Raw genomic sequence first — 17,410 nt, forward strand, 5'->3', positions numbered from 1 at the left:
ATCTCAAGTCTGGTGGTGTAGGGTATTCTGTTGCAAACAGAGGAATGTAGTACTCTTCTGGCAAAATACTTCTGGACTTGCTCAATTTTTATTTATGTCTGATATACAGTGCGGATTCCAGACAGCAGAGCTGAATTCAAGTATTGGCCTAGCAAAGGTTTTGAATGCCCTAGTTTGCAAATCAGTATTACCAGAGAATTATTGATACTTTTAAAAAAAAAACCAATAAAATTCAGTAGTTCTTACCTCTACATAATTGTATTTAAGTTGTACTTATACTATGGTGATGATAGACTTATTTAGCTTATTTTATTCCATCTAAGCTGTGGGGGGTTGAGAACTGAGGAAAAGTTAAATAATTTATTTACATCAAATTGCTGTTTGGCATGTTTGGATTCCCTAGATAAGTTTGTGTCATGTATGAAAGGGTGAATGCAGTTGTTCAAGCATATCTTTTAAATGAAGTAGATACCTTGATCTTATCCACAAAGTTTCTAGTCAGGGTGGTTATACTGACCCATGATCTTGGGAAAGGGTATCTGAGGTATCTTCAGGGTATCTGAAAAGGCCCAAAATAGGGAAAACTGCCCCAAATGTTAAATAGTAGCCAGTAAACTAAGATTGTTTGTGTAATGGTCTATGTGGGTTTCTCTAGGGAGGGTGGAAGGAATTTTGAAGCTTGGTTGGCAAAGCTGGGAGATATTAAGTGGAACATTGAATTAATATTTATGGTGACTGTCACTTTGAATCATGACAAGACCTTGTGATTGTATAGATATACAATCTATACAATGAATATATTTTGTTCAGTGACAGTCCTTAATTCATTTGAAACACAACACTGTTTGGGCTACAGTTTTTGGAGCATCACAGGCTTTGTAATGAATTGTATATGTAGTATATTTATTAGATTTGCTTGTTTCTCTTTTTAAAAAAAATAGAAACAATTTGAGAATTTAAATTTTTTTTAAAAAATGGCAACAGTAAGATAATAGTTATACATGTAACTTTAACATGTAGTTCTGAAACTAATTTCTACTTTCTTTTTAAGTGCAAAAATTTAAAACGTACTATTCCATCACCACCCTATATCTTTGGGACATCTATAGAACATTTGCGAACCATATTCTTTTTTTCCAGATCTGGACAACATTGTGAATCTTTTTGAAGTAAATTGATTGATAAAAGCAAATATTCCCTCACTAAATCATTGTCTTGTTCCAATCTTTCAGATTTGTTTTATTTCCAATATTGGACTTGGCTAAGGTTAGATAGGTATTTTTGAGATGTATTTTACTTCTTGTTATATCTGGCACTTAGAAGATGTATCCAACCCGCCTGGAAAACCAGAAAAAGGCCTAGACATGTTTAGTCCACCAACTCAAAGGGGTTAGTATTTTGAAAAAGTATAATTCCTGGGCTAAAAATGGTTACCCTTCCCTATCTTAGGATGCCTAGTGCTCAAATGCATTCCCATATTAGATAAATCAACCTGATAGCAGCTGTTGTAAGTAAGAAAAAAGCTACCCTACAAGGCTGCCTTAAATTCAATATTGCAACTAGGGTTAGCATGTCTATAAAAATGAAATATAGCTCCAGAATATTACCACCTACTCTATTCTTTACCTTGAGATTAAACAGTTTGCCAATTTCCTCTGTTTCTTCTTAGTTTGTAAAATGCAAATGTGCATCTCCCAGAGGTAGGGAATAAGGCAGTGTAACCCTGCTAAATGGATTTTTAATAGGTAAGATTGTTCAATTAAGCATGTCTTAGTGGTGAGAGTGTTCAGGGCATGTACTTCTGCGTGCTTGGAACAGAAGATGTCCCTATAAACATGAATCATTGGTGTCTTGAAACACAGAGGTCTCAAGGGCATCACAGAAATAGGATCAGATTGACCCAAACTGGACATAACTTTTTGACCCTTAATATTGATGTCTTGGGCTTCAGTCTATTTAATTTTCCAGTTCTTCCTCCCCAGAGCTCTAGATATTATCCATTTAGGTGCTAGGAAAGATTTTAATAATGTGGGAGAACTGCATTTTCTTAGACTCAAATATTTTGCAGTTGAAGAAATCCAAGATATTTCTCAGCCTTATACTTCTGCTGATAATTGAAATAGTTTTATGCAAAACAGAGACTTTGACTTACACATATGAAATTACTAATAAGAAGCTTCATCCCGCCTTTTTCCTGCTACTTTCAAAGATCTATTATTCGGAGTCCTTTCTGATCTTTAGTTCTAAATACTTTTCTGCTTTTCTCAGAGAACAGCTCACTCTGTTCCTAAGAAACCCAAATGCTGATGTTATCTTCATTTCCTGCTGTTACTATGTATTACTTTGGGACATTCACTGTATGGCCAACTTTTTTAACGACTTTTTTTTGCATGAACAAGCACAAGTATGACATTTACATATTTTCTATAGCTGATTTGGTGGTGTAAGGGGAGAAGAAGAAAAGGAAAGGAAATTACAGTCATGGAACTATTCCTGCCTATAATTTATAAGTGAATTCATAATTAATGTAATTCATAAGTAAAATCTTGATTTTATGCACCCCCTTCAGTGGACTGAATGCATTGGACAACATCTGGATTCAGATTGCTTTGCCAAACAGAATTTAGTCCAGACAATGTTCATACGTTTTATGTAAATTATATAAATTTTACATAATGTATGAAAATTTCATGTGGATTTCTGCGTTAGATATCATGTGAAGATAGTAGAAAGATGTGTTGTTTGAATTAATTACTATAATATCTGGCTGCCTGTTTTTAAGATCACAGATTACATGCAAAGCATTGCTTCCTTATTAAGGTAGAGATTTCATTTTACATGTGTACATGGACAGCTTTAATAATCAGGCCACGAATACAATACATGAAATTGCTTTTCAAGATGCTATTTGTATCAGGTGCATTTGAACTGGCGGGGGTGTGTGGGTGGTATGACTAAAGAGATGCTCTTTTGAAATCTCTGGGGAATTTCAGTAGAACATTATTTTATCAGTGCTTCTGTTACATTGTAATTAACTATGCTGAAGTGGGTGGATATAATGATGATAGACAGATCTGTTAGTATAATTCTTTGTATGTTATACCAGATTTTTAAATTTAGAATTATTTGCTTTTGCTTTATGTCTCCAATTATAGTTTTTTTCTTATTCTTTATATATGTACATAACACTGACAGATTTCCAGAAGTACAATCTATTTAAAGGGTGATTTATTTATTTTTAAATAAAACTTAAATACATTCCTTAGAGGGATCAGTATCATTAAGTTTAAAAATCATATTTGTACATGTCAGAATATTCTTTGCATAATAATATCTGCTCTCAGCTATGAATTTCACAGCATTCTACTTTAAAAGTCATTGCTTACCTTGTCTTAATCAGTATTCATTTGTTAAGTGTTTAAACTTGAGTAACGTTGAAACTAATTCAAAAGCAATGTATAAATTTAATCACAATGTGAAAGAAGAAGGCACAACAAAAGGAATGCATTTTTAAAAAGCAGTCTCCCAATAATGCTTCCTTGTTTTTAAATAAGAAAGGAGGGACTTTGAGATAGATGACAGAATTTAAAACACTTATCAAGATCACATATTAGGAAGTGTGTGTGTAATTCAGATATAACACAGGAATGGAACAAGGTTTAAAAAGTATGATAAAGTGGACGCAAAACTTCAAATAAATTATTACAGTACAACAATGGAAAAAACTATGGAAAAAATCAGTAACAATATAACAGTAGCCCATCTTAGTCAAGCATTTTATTTCTCACAGTGACCAACAAAATGTTTCTGGGTGCATTCAATTAGGAGAAGACACATCTTTCATGAAAAGATGAGAGATGAGGAGAGAAGCCCTGTAACAGATGTTTGACTAGGTCGCTGGTCAGATAGATTAATAAGTTGATTCCTCAGAGATCCTAGTTACATACATTGTAGGAAAAGAACCCATTTAGTTTATAATAGCTAAAAATCAGAAGGAGCTGGTTACACTTTCAAACTGATATATTATGTTAGAAGGCCTGCGTGCAGTGATGAAAAAATACATGCCTTTTAATAAAACATGATAGTTTGAAAAGATGCTACCAGACTCCTCCTTATTCAGAGGTTGTAATTTACAAGGTTAATAGTTCCTTTCCCATAATACAATAATACCTGAACCAAGCACAAATCATTAATCTATATTTTCTTATGGAATTAAATAAAATAACTACATAGCTGGAGCCAAGGCAACCAATCCACTTACTTTCTTTTTCTTGTTAATATCTTGTTGAAGAATGCATGTGTTCTATTTCAGTAAACAATATGGAGAAAGAGAAGACGTAGGATTTCTGTTTTCAGTAACAGCACCTGGTATTCACGTATAACTAAAATCTGTGAAGCCTCAAGGTTGCAGACATAGAACAGAAGAAGGAAATACATATTTTCTCCCTCTTAAGCACAAATAGTACATAGGCTGTGCTAAAAAGATCCTCTTTTGTCACACTTTGAAATACATACATATTTATTTTTAGAATCAGTTATTAAAGATAAAAAATAATTAGGTTTGGGCTCCTAGCAATGAAACAGGAACTAGCTGCCTATCCAACAATTTATCAAAAATATTTGGAATACATAAAGATAAAAAGGTAAAATAAATCTATCATTTAACAAATATTTTTATCAGTTTTTTAAGCTATATGTTCTTTCTTCTCTCTACAATGTAGAGATAGAGCTACAACTTTTCTTTATAGATTGTTCCTATAAATGATTGTGCTTGTGTGAGTGTGTGTGTATGCATGCATGCACATACACACATGCCTATTTGTTATTTTTAATCACCAGTGTAGAAGGGCATTTTGAAAAAAAACATCATTTCCCCTTTTCATTTTGTATCATTGTTATATGATAAATGGAGCACATGGTCCCTTGTTTCTACGCAAGTCTGACAAACAGTTGAGTTTGTTGAGGTCCTGTCCTAGCGCTTAGAGGAGGGCTTCTCAAAATTTTGGTCTGCTAGTTAAGGCTCCAGGCTAGAAGCCAGGAGACTGGGAGTTCTAGTCCCATCTTAGACATGAAAGCAGGCTGGGGGAATCTCAGCCCAATTCATCATGTAGGGTTGTTGTTGTGAGGATAATAGGAGGAAGAGGGAGTATTATATAGGTTTGCCACCGTGAATTAGTAAGTAATTAAGGTAGGATAAAAGAAAGAATCTAATAAATAAAAAAATGCCCCAAACCATTTATCAGAAAGTCCTTTTTAACCAATGTAGGTAAAAACCTTTTAAGTCAATTTAAATGTTCCAGTTGTGTTTCATATGTCGTTACCTAAAGATGAAATATTTTTACCCAATTTTGGGTAATTTACCAAGATTTAGGAAACACTGGCTTAGAGAGTTCCTTGTTTACCACTTTCTAGACCAGATAACAGATAATCAGAGTTGGAAGGGACCTTATAGGTCATCTAGTCCAACCCCCTGTCCAAGCAGGAGACTCTACACCATTTCTGACAAATGGCAGTCCAATCTCTTCTTGAAAGTCTCAAGTGACCAGGACTTCCTTATAGCAATTAGCATGTAGAAATATGTAAATGAAAATTCAATCATCCAGATTTAAAAGGTTAAATCATGGCAACTGGACCAGAGTTTATTAAAACTGAGATGTTTCTTACACATCCAAGTAACTTCTTCAGTTAAAATGAGAATTTGGATAGACAGAGAGATTCAGAGAGTCATTAGAAACAACCAACTCTTGCCATACAGACTTCAGGGGGCTTCTCCCCAAAATGAAAAGCAACTTATATAAATGAAGATTCAATCATCTACGCCATGGTTGTCAAACTCGCGGTGTCACGTTGCCGTCATGTGAAGTTTTGTAATGTTTTTCCCATTCGCAGAGCTGGGCTGGGTGTGGCCTGTGTGTGACACATCTGGCCAGCGGGCTGTCAGTTTGACACTCCTGATCTAGGCAAAAAGTATCTTAAAAAGTTAAATCTTGGCAAATGGACCAAAGTTTATTAAAACGGAGACATTTTGTTACACATCCAAGTAATTTCTTCAGTCAAAATCAGAATTTGGATTGGCAGAAAGAGTCAGATCTATATGCAACCCTGAAATCCTCTTCCAACAACTGAAGAAGAATTCCCCACAATGTGCTCCTTGGCCTGAAGTTACAACCTGTATGTTGGGGCTGTTGCCTCTACAATTATATTACATTACATTACATGACTAAATATGCCCATTTTCAGGAGTATATGAGAACTATACATTTCTGTTTCCTTATTTTTCTCTTCTTATTTTCACATAAAAGAGAAAGAGAAGGTTTAGTAATGCATATTTTAAATGGTAAAAAATTATAATTTGATGATGGTTTATATGTTAAAGGCTCTTTATGCTGTAAGTATAGGACAGTAAAGGTGGCTGTGGAATTTTGGGAGCTCAAACTCGCCAGTCTTAAAGTTCCCAAGGTTAAGAAACACTCTCTTAGGATGTTGAATACATCCTAAATATCAAAATGAAACTTTCATTTTGATATTTCCACAGCTTGAATCTTAATAACACAAAAATGAACAATTGGTATTGGCTGGTTTTGATCTGAACAACTAGTGAAAAAAATGTATGAAAATTTTATTTCTTAAAAATGGTTCTGATAGCAGTATTCTTTATTTCAGTAACAATTTATAGAAAATTCTTGTGAGCAGAAATCAAAACACAGCATTTTAGGGAATTGAAAGGATTAAAAGAACTGCAAATAATAGGAGGAAGCATCTCTTGTCCTTCCATATAAAAGCAGAACTCTATAACTAGAGGGAATCCTCTGTTTTAATAAATTATATCCCATTAAAATTTAAAATTAATTCTAAAATTTATAGTTTATCAATATTTATGATGAAATAGTTAATTTATATATTCAGCATGGGATGCAGGTTTTCTTTCTTATTCTTCAGCCTTCCCCTAGTTTCTGAATAACAATTCTGATACATATATTCATTTTGAGATTATTGTACTACAGTAGTGTCATTTATTCAGAGTGACTGACTGACTAATCAAGCATGCAATTTCAATGAATGTAGATTTCAAAATTTCTTTTTCCTTTTAGCTGTCTCTGTAATGAGGTACAGTGCTTCATCATTTGGATTTGCAGTAAGTATTCTCGTACCTGAAATGTACATTTGCTTTTTCTGATTGAACCCACCCATTAGTTCCATCCACAGTTGCCACAAATACTATCAATCCATACAAATAAATTTAAGAAAGAGAGGAGCCATAAGTAAAGTTAAACAACCAGATCAGAAGACTAATTGGATTTTAGGTAGGATTTCTTATTTGAATTTGACAGAAGAATTAGAAATGGGTCTAAAGCGTGTTTCAGTATTGTCCACTGTTTCCTGTATTAGCTCGCATAATTCAAGCATGTTTCAGCAGAGGCTTAGTCCAATTTGTGGAGGTTTGTTTTATCAATAGTGTTTAATTCTTTGTGTATACTCTCAGGGTAAGTCTCAGTATCAGGAGATTAATCAGCTTCATGCTGATTTTCAAGTACTGGGAGCTCTGTTAGAAGCAAATTATGGAGTAGGTAGACATTTTAGTTCACTATTTACATAGTATTTAAAAATTATAATACTAAGGGCAAATTTTCAAATAAACAATGAGATGATTCCTCTTCCCACCCCAAAATTAGATGATTACATCCCTCCTCCATGTTATCATAATGCCATAGAAACCACACGTTGTAAAGTGGTTCAGGTCTAGGACTGAACTGGGAGTTTAAGTCCATCCTTGTCCACGATGTTCAGTGGGTGATTTTGATACCATCATAGCCCAATCTATCAAATAGGGTTAATTTGAGAAAATAAGGAGGGAGGGAGTGGTATGTGTGACTCCTTGAGCTGGAGGAAAGTTGGGAGATCTATCCAATAAATACACCAATCAGTTAATGAAAAAAAAAATCTCTTTTGGTAGTTCTGTTCATGTTCATATATTCATTAAGAACTCTTCAAAAATGTTTGTTCCTCAGATCATCATCATATGTATCTAGCAAGATTGGATTGTAGTTTGAACTCGTGACTGTTGTCATTCAGGTGTCTAAAAAAATAATAATTCTGGCAGTGTTGTTCCTATGAATCCATTAGAGATATGAAGTTGGTGCTATAATTTGCTAATTTAGAAAATCTAGCAACAATTTACACTCTAGTTTTGATTAATTAACAGTAATGTTCATTGTTTTGCCATAAGTTTGATCATTCTTCCCTTATAGAAGAGTCTTGTTTTTAAATATGCATGTGTTTTGCAGCAGAAAAGAGGTAACATTGTGCGATTGATGGGGTTTAAATTTTTATTACTCCTTGAACTGACATAATCGTATTGTCTTTTGTTTCTTTTAAAATAAAAAAGTCAATTTTTAATGTTCCCTGCTTTTTATTCCAATGCTGCATCTATATATAGCCTTGTAGCAGCCTTAGCAATCTTTCATTGCAACATCTTTTGCCTTAGTTGCCCCAATTAAATTGTTTGTTATCTTTTTCCAGTTTGATGCCACGTTGGATGTGTTGTCTTCAGTGATAGTTCTGTGGCGTTACAGCAATGCAGCAGCAGTTCATTCGGCACACAGAGAATATATGTGAGTACTTAAAGCTATTTTTATCTCTGTTGAAGCTTTCATTAATATTTTATTTCCACTGGGCCAATTATTTTTTTCTGCCCTCATGATTTCTGGAAACCTCCTGGTGGCACCGCACTAAAAATCTTTTCACAGCACCGCAGGAAAGCACCATATGTAATATAGCTGCTTTGAACAGCAGTTGCTGAAAATCTTGGATGCATCCTTCAGCATACATTGGTACCTGCAGCTTGAAATTTACATTGAACAGACTGCCCCTGCTGCATTAAGTTGCATAGCGGGTGATCTCAAAGCAGGCAATCTATCAAAGCATAATTTGTGTAAAAGTGCAGCAGTAGCTCATTATTTTGATTTTATCTTATTCCACTGACAAAATATGATCTATCATATTAGATTCAAAGTACAATGTTAATCATCTGCTAAGGTGGTGCTTTTTTTCTCTCCTGTGGACTGTTTTCCTTTAATAAACCTTTCAGCAAACTGCTATTTGACTTTTAGCGTTTCTCCACAAAAATGGGTGAAGATAGTTACTTGTTTTATACCAGCTGGTATAATTACCAGCTATATAGGAAATCCATGATTTCTGTTCATTCATCATGCCGAGGTTGCAAGAGTTAGTGTGTCACACCATGCTAATCAGATTATTTGTTTGGGGCAGGAGAAGAGACACAGATTTCTCCCTCTTATGTACTTTTTTTATTCATTATGGAGGAGAGTTTCCTAAAACAGGCTGTGATTGGAAGGAGAAGTAAACTGAGTGCAACTGTGCATGTTGGGAATGTACGGGATGTAGAATACACTCTTGATTCTGAATGTGATTTTGTGCATGTATGCAGGAAAAATAAATGCCTCCGTGTTTTATGTAATGAAACAGTACCATAGGAAATTACTTGTAGAGGGAAAGTATCAGTAAGAAAATAACAGGGGTTAAAAAAAGTTGTTACAACTCTCATGTGCACTGTTTCTAAATCTTAGAAACTGGCAAGAGCAAATGGGGTATCTTCTAAAGAACTTCTATGGGGTGTTTTCTGAGGATCTTTGTAACCTCACTGAAAATGGGGGAAAGAACTGAGTACTGTATGTAATATGCCATGGCTTTATTTATCATAATTTCACCTAGTCAAGGTTCTAGATTCTAGGACATGGGTATCAAACTTGGCTGTATCATGTGACATATCGTGACATTTTTCCCTTCACGGAGCTGGGGTGGGCATAGCTTGCATGTGACGCATCCAGCCCGTGGGCTGCCAGTTTGACCCCCCTTTTCTAGGATATTAGGGCACGAGTACTGGTCTTGAACTTCCTACCTCTGGTTGAGTACGTTTGATCAGAAAAATGGCATTGGAAGTCAAACAGGAATAAACATTTATAAAGTCAGGGATAAACTAAAGCTATACTTACAGTATATCTTAATTTCTTGCATTGCTCACTATTTTGTAAATACCAGAAACAAGGGCCCTGTGGATAGGAAAAAAGGAGGAGCTGTAATTTATTTTGTTACTGCATATCTACTGCAACATTTAGGACAGAAAAAATACAAAGTAAATAATCTTGTGTGAAATTACTTGGAATCATTAGATAGATATAATCATGTTGCGCTTCATTGTTTCATATTCAATAGCTAAGTAAATATACTGTAATTTAGAATAAACATGAATCACTCGGATAAGCATGAATAATTCTGATCATAGTGCTTTGATATTTTCTTGTATGTTTCTCAATTTGTATTATAGAATAGGTAGGTGAATGATACTTTTATTTTAAATTTGCTGAGTAAAGCATTTAAAAGATAAATGTTGTTAAATATTACCATAGGCCTTGTGATATTTTTTATATACAAATCATTGAGTCTTTATGTATATTTTAAGACCTAAAACCGAAAGAGACTAAAGCTCAAAATTCTTGTTTCATTGTTATATTGTACAAACTCAGCATTTCAGAAACCAATTTCTGTCTCGCAGGCTTACCTGTGTCAGAAAAGACATGTCACAAAAAACCAACCCTGTTAAATCATATATATGAATGCAAATAATTTATCATATTAAAATGACTAATGTAGTACTTTCAGGAACAATGCTTTTAAAATGTTGCATTTGGAATTATTAAAATAGTCTGTGTATGTTAGAATAGAAAGCTGTCATTTATATTTCAGAAACAGGTATAATGAAGTCCTCTGCAGTATCAGAGCCAAAGCTCTTGTCACTTGCATCGAGAGTCCTATAAATAACTTTGCAAACATATTGAGCGATTCTCTTTGCTCTGCCTGGCCCTCAGCATTACGATCTGGCTGTAAAAAAAAAAAAAGTCTTTCTTCTATTCCTTGTTGACCTTTGCATCATTCTGAACTCTTCATTCTCTCAGCTAAATTCCCTTCTTCAGAATCAGAAATGCTACTTATTTCCTTAATAAGATGCATAAGAAACCACTTTTAGGTAACTTTTTCCTCACTGAATCCCCAGCTTTATTCTGTGTCTGATGCACAGGTTCCCCTCGACTTACTATCACAATTGAGCCCAAAATTGCTGTTGCTAAATGAGACATTTGTTAAGTGAATTTTCCCCCATTTTACAATTTTTCTTGCCACAAGTTAAGTGAATCACTGCAGTTAAGTTAGTAATATGATTGTTAGGTGAATCTGGCTCCTTCCCTCACTTTGCTTGTTAGAAGGTCATAAAAGATGATCACATGACCCTGGGACATTGCAACAGTCATAAATACATGCCAGTTGTCAACTATCTGAATTTTGTTCATGTAAACAATGGTGCTGCAATGGTCATGTGTGTGAAAAACATGTCAGTTTTTTCAATGCCGTTGAAAAGTTAGAATGGTCACTAAATGAATGGTTGTAAGTCCAGGACTACCTGTATTCCTAATCATTCTGGTCCTTGAGTATTTAATGAAGTTCCTGAGATACAGCATGTGAAGCCTCCCCACCCACCCCCATGGACAACATCTATTTCCAGGTTTTGCAGCAAAGGCCATGCTGGCTGAGGAATGTTATATTTTAAGTACACATATATGGAGAATGTCAGAGTCAAGGAAGATGAATGCAAGAACATTTCTCTTGCTGATTAGTTATTTATTTCAGTGGTGAAAGAACCTATGTTAAGTAAATCGGTATAAAAAGCTCTGTTAACTAATTGTATTATTGATTACCATACAGATAAAGGTAGTTGAATATGCTTGGGTGCCCAATTACCCTAATAATGAATTTAGCCTCTGTTTAGTCTTCTCTTCATTCCAGACAGATTCTGTGTGCAGAAGATTCTGTGGGCACCACAAATATAAGAGGCATTTGGTCTTACATATATTGACTCTATTTTATAGATTGCAAAGTCTAGCCTGTGTAGGAGGAGACATCAGTGGTCCTCAAACTATCCAAATTGGAACTGGTAATTCTGCTTAGCAATTATTTTTCTTTCTCTTACTAATTTATACTCTATCAACTTATTTTCTAAATGCTCTATAAAACCATCCGTTTCCTTGTGTTCTGTCGGCACTGTTTCTTTTCTCTCCACATTTTCTTTTCTTAAATTACAATAAGTAGAATAAGCATGCTAGTCTATATGTGAAGCATATGTGCATTCTCGCTCCCAGCTGTCTTTCGTAGATGTGTATGACTACTTCTCTCCTGCAATGTATATATAAGGGAGATTGTCAATCTTTTTTGAACCTTAACATCTATTAAATCTCCTACTTGAATTCTTGTGGAGCTTTGTTGAGCTAATTTCCCTTGTTCTGAGTTCTATTACCTTCTTAATTATAGCTAATTTATCAATTAGTCCATCAGAAATAGCTATTCCCCAAATTTAAAAAAATCAGCAATCAATAAGATATTGTTATGCATTTCTAACCTTGTCAAAATATCCTATAGGTCAGTTCTTATCTACACACCTGAAATTATGCATATAGATGGAGAATTTCTGACAAGGGTAGAGTACACAATTATGCATAAAACACTATGGTCACTGTTTCCTAACAAATTTAGAAATGCAGAGGCATATTCTATGCAAAAGGAAGAAGCTTTTTGAAGGTTTATTGATGTCATTTGGAATGTGAAATGCACTATTTTTAGTTCATTTAATAAAAATTAAATAACTGGTTTCCTTTTCTTTTAAAAAGTCTTATATTAAATGAATAATACAAGATTTGAATTTCTGACAGCTCTGTCAGACTGTAAGATAACCACAAGCTAACAAGCCCACCCACCAGTTATATGACTGATATTGATAATCTTGTTCTATTCAGTGTAGTGTCATCACAGTTCAGTGAATATTCTAATTAACTTTGCACAGAGCTGCTAAAATTGGTTCCAATTCCTTGAAAAACACATATTGCAAAAATACAGCGGATAGCACGAGGAAGACAACATGATCTCTATGTATTGTCATGTTCAAGTGAAAACATTTGCACAGATTGTATTTGCATGCATCACTGGTTTTTTTTCTTAATCCTTAATTCTGTTGCCACACCTTTATTGCTCTTAGAACAGATTGAGTCAAGAGTAGTAATTACCAAGGGCTTTATTATATCCCCAGTTAGACATATTGTTGTCACTACATTTCATTTGCTGAAAAATTAGGAGGTGATTAGGCAGTGTTGTTTTTCAAAAACTAAATTATATCAGCAATCCATAGTTATTTAGGTAGAGCAAAGAAAAATGTTATACAATACAAGGTTTACAACAAAGTATTGCTGTAGATACACTTATATAAGTTGCAGAGTGGTTAATGTTACTGACCAAATATTGGTGATAATAAACCCTAAGCGTTTATTGTTGTAGAAATGGCTAGTATATGCCAAATATGCAAGGGTAAAGAGTTGAGGCTATAATTTTGTTACCTTTATTCTACTGGGCTGAAAAGATTTGGAAGTTAATGCTTTTTTTTAAATTTTCCCTTTGCCTCACAATTCTCTTTCCTTTCTTTCCTTTCTTTCCAATTCCTGATCACATTTATTTTCAATTACATTTTATATTTTGATTTATATATTGATTGTATACATGTATTGAATATATATTGAACGACAGTAAAGCCTAAGTTAATTGTTCATTACAGTAGGATTTTCAGCTCTATTCTTCCATCTACCACAGATAGTCATCGACTTACTGTACAACCCAAAATTTCTGTGGTTAAGTGAGACTTTTTTAAAGTGAGTGTTGCTCCATTTTATGATGTTTCTTGCCAGGGTTGTTAAGTGAATCACTGCAGTTGATCAGTTAGTAACATGGTTATTATGTGAGTTCGGCTTCCCCATGGATTTTGCTTGTCCAAAGGTTGCAAAAGGTGATAACATGACTCTGGGACACTGCAGTAGTCATAAGTATGAACCAGTTGCCAAGCGTATGAATTTTGATCATATGATCATGGGGCTGATACAAAGGTCGTAAGTGTGAAAAATGGTCACTATTTTCAGTGCTGCTGTAACTTTGAATGGTCATTAAATGAACTGTTGTAAGTCGAGGACTACCTGTACACACACCGATGCACTGATTTCACTTTGATAATATAAATTTGAAGTGTGATGGCCAGAACAGAACATCAACTGCAGCTGTATTATTACTATACTGTTTTTATTACTGCAGTTATATTACTATACTAAATTTTTTCTTACCATTTGTTTTTATACAACTGTCACAGTGGATTTATATTTGAATTGGTTTATTTAACATGAGAGCAAGATGCCTTTCTTGATCAACTCTGATATTATGGAGCTATTTACTTAGAGGGTTAAGCACAATTGTTTTGCTTTTGCTGCTATTTTAGATTTTTATTCCCTCAGACGAAAATTGTAAATCAGGGACACAATACTGTGGCTCCTGATTCCATCAAGCTTATGTTACCTAAATTTGGCAATCAACTAATAACTAAAATGTGATTCTCCAGATGAGCTGTTCAGAGCATCCATTGTTTGGGATCATGCTTCTGTCCCTCATTTGATAGGCTGGGCTTTCATTGAGAGGACGCTCCTCCTCCTCCATGGGACTCCTCCCTAGCGTCCCCAGTTTTTGCTCAGCCTTCATGGATATAGGCAGCTTAATTTCCTTTCCCTTGGCTGGAATAGCAAAGGTTTCAAAAGGAGTCAACAAAAAGGTTTGCTTTTAAACTCTAAACAACTCCTTTAAGGCTTTTAGTTTCAATGAGTCAAGCAGCTCCCTATGATATATAACTTGAGCCAAGGGAGCTCACCGTAGCTTCAGATAATGATCTCTCGCCCCCAGGACGATCGGAGGTGATAACGCCTCAGCCGCATGGCTAACAACTCACATTACGATCTTTTTAAGCCAAGCCACTACGATCGCCGCCGCCCACGCCCGACGGGAGAGGCTCCATTTTAAAAGGGTCCGAGGCTTTTTTCTCTCCCCTGGGAACACCGTCTGGGGTGGGGGCATCAGCGCCCATCTGCCCCACCGCGCCTTTTTATTCAAGGGGAAACTCTGCAGTATCGACTCCCCACAAGGTGTGGAAGTGCTGCTGAGCCAATTTAACTCATTATGCACCTAAAGCGATAACAGCTGGTGCCATTGCAGACTCACTAACCTTGCGGTAATGATCTGCATTTTATTTCTGATACTGTGAGAGGCTTTTCTTTCCCCAAGCAGGGGTCTCCTTCCTGGAACCCGAGGGAAATCACCCTAATACATATGTGTGTGTATGTAGATAGATAGATAAATAGATAGATAGATAGATATAATTATTCTATTTTGGACCCTTATTCATTAAGGAGGAAACTGTTGGCTTATGCCCTCACAGAATTAAACAGCAGCACCACAGCAAGCACCAAGGCCCATGTCCGCCTGTGCAGGAAGCTGTCACAGGCCTACATCTTATTTCAACAATTCCTCCTTTCTAGGCCTATGAGGTGTCCCTAATTTGGCGAATTCAGAAATAATAATATTAATAACAAAATAATAATAATGATAATAATAATAGGAACAAGAATAAGAGTTCAGTATTCTTACATAAGATTATACAAAACTGGGGAGCATTGTTTTAGGGTTCCCTGGCCATTGCTGGTTCAGGCCCCTGGGCGTGCCAACCGCCCAACATTTCAGCCTCATTAACAGTAAAATTTAATAAGCGGACACAATGGCAAGTGGCAGTAGCTCAAGAGCCATGTCAAATTCTCAAAACAAATTGAAGCATTCTAAGTGTACCTCCTAAGCAGCAGAAAAAGACGCTAACAAGCGCCATAAGGTACTAGAAAAACACATGAAGAAGTTCATGTGGGAGGATGAAGAAAATTCTCAAACCTCATCTCCTCCAGGCCTACTTCGGCTCCAATCACCCTCTGCAACCACCCCTGAATCTGTCTGTGTAATCCAGACGCAGCACAGCTGCACAAGATTAGGTAGCCCATCTAGATCAGTACAAGTGACTTGAAGTGACTCTGTGGCCACATTGCTCCAACAGCGGCCAGATTCTGTCAAGATGATGACTTACCGGAAAAGATCCCCACAAAGATGAGACTGTGGATGGAATTAGCAATATGCCAATGTATCTCTGCGGGAGTGCAGCATACTGCTCTGAACAACAGAGTGCTCCTGACTGGAATTCCCTATAACTCCGGTCACTAAGCAGGACAGAGCATCCTTACCCTCAGGTATCTCTCCACAGGAGATTCTGTAGTTTCAGATATACTCCCGCAAGGTATATAGAAGAAGCAAGGGCTATTGATCGGGTGGAGCCAGAGGACTCAGAGTTCTCCTGCTCAAATTCTCAAATTCTAGTTAGATTTGCATCAGCTCACATTAAGAGATGATGGTTGATGCTACATCTTGATGACTAAAACAACACCGGCATCATTTTGTTTATAAGAATTCCATGGCATTATCTGTTGAGAGGCCACTTCCCCTCACAAGGATCTCTGTGAGGGTCCAGGGGACATTTATGCCGATTACGGACCTCTTTCTGAGGTTGACTATTGGGCTTCCTTTTTCAGTTGGCAACCCTAAGAGAATTCTAGCAGCACAGTAACAGCAAGCGCCAAGGCCTGTGTCCGTCTGGGCAGGAAGCTGTTGAGGGCCAGTGACTGCAATTGGGTGATTGGGTGATTTAATCTTCTCCCAACCAATAATGTAAGAGGAAGTCATAACTGTCCCACAGAGGTTCTTGGACCTCGTCCAGAAACAAGGGGTCTCTTCAGTGGTGTATACCCCTCTTACAGGATATGATAGCAAATTTTTAATTTGGTTTTCTCATTCTGCTAAATTTCTCATCACCACAATAGTAGATAAAACAATAATGGCAATTATCATCCTCCTCTGCAATTCCAACGGAAGCAGAAGAGGCTCTCAAGTCAACAGATATACAGGGTTGAGTTGTCCCCATGTAGGGCATGTCGATCTGATGTGAGGGCCATAAGAGCGGAATCGGCCGCATCCCCCCTTTTTTTACTAGATCATCTCTCAGGTTGCTCCGCCATCTGAGGGAAATTATCTCAAATTCCAACATCAGGGCACACAAGGACGCCGCAAAACTCTATTAAATTATCTGCTCAAGCCAGGGCATCTCAGGTTACTCCTCGCCTACTGCTATGGCTCAGACATTGGCAAGCAGATATCACACAACTAATGGAAGCTTGCTTCCTCCCCAATATATGGAGATAATTTGGTTGGTGGTGCCCCTGACTTATCTCTGATAGAGACTAGAAGCAGAATATAAGTTCCTCTCTTTTCATAGAACCCAAAGTAGTCCTTCCTAGCTTTTTGGAGGTTCCTTCGTTCCCTCTACCAGGAACTTTTTCTCTCCAGAGTCCAGGGACCATCTGGACACATGAATCACTAACAGTCAGATAGT

General features: G+C 36.1%; 1 protein-coding gene across 2 annotated transcripts in view; it reads left to right on the plus strand.

Moving 5' to 3' along the window:
• Positions 1-17,410, plus strand: part of TMEM163 (transmembrane protein 163) — a 93,700-nt gene that overhangs the window by 37,065 nt on the left and 39,225 nt on the right. For both annotated transcript variants that reach the window (XM_087950120.1, XM_026665390.2), the window contains exons 3-4: positions 7,092-7,135; positions 8,521-8,612. In XM_087950120.1, the coding sequence (XP_087806246.1) occupies positions 7,092-7,135; positions 8,521-8,612 (136 nt within the window). The remainder of the gene's footprint in view (positions 1-7,091; positions 7,136-8,520; positions 8,613-17,410) is intronic.

Source organism: Notechis scutatus, chromosome 1 (assembly GCF_049901735.1).
Source record: "Notechis scutatus isolate UNSWTSFEM ecotype Mainland chromosome 1, rNotScu1.2, whole genome shotgun sequence".
Classification (NCBI taxonomy): Eukaryota; Metazoa; Chordata; class Lepidosauria; order Squamata; family Elapidae; genus Notechis; species Notechis scutatus.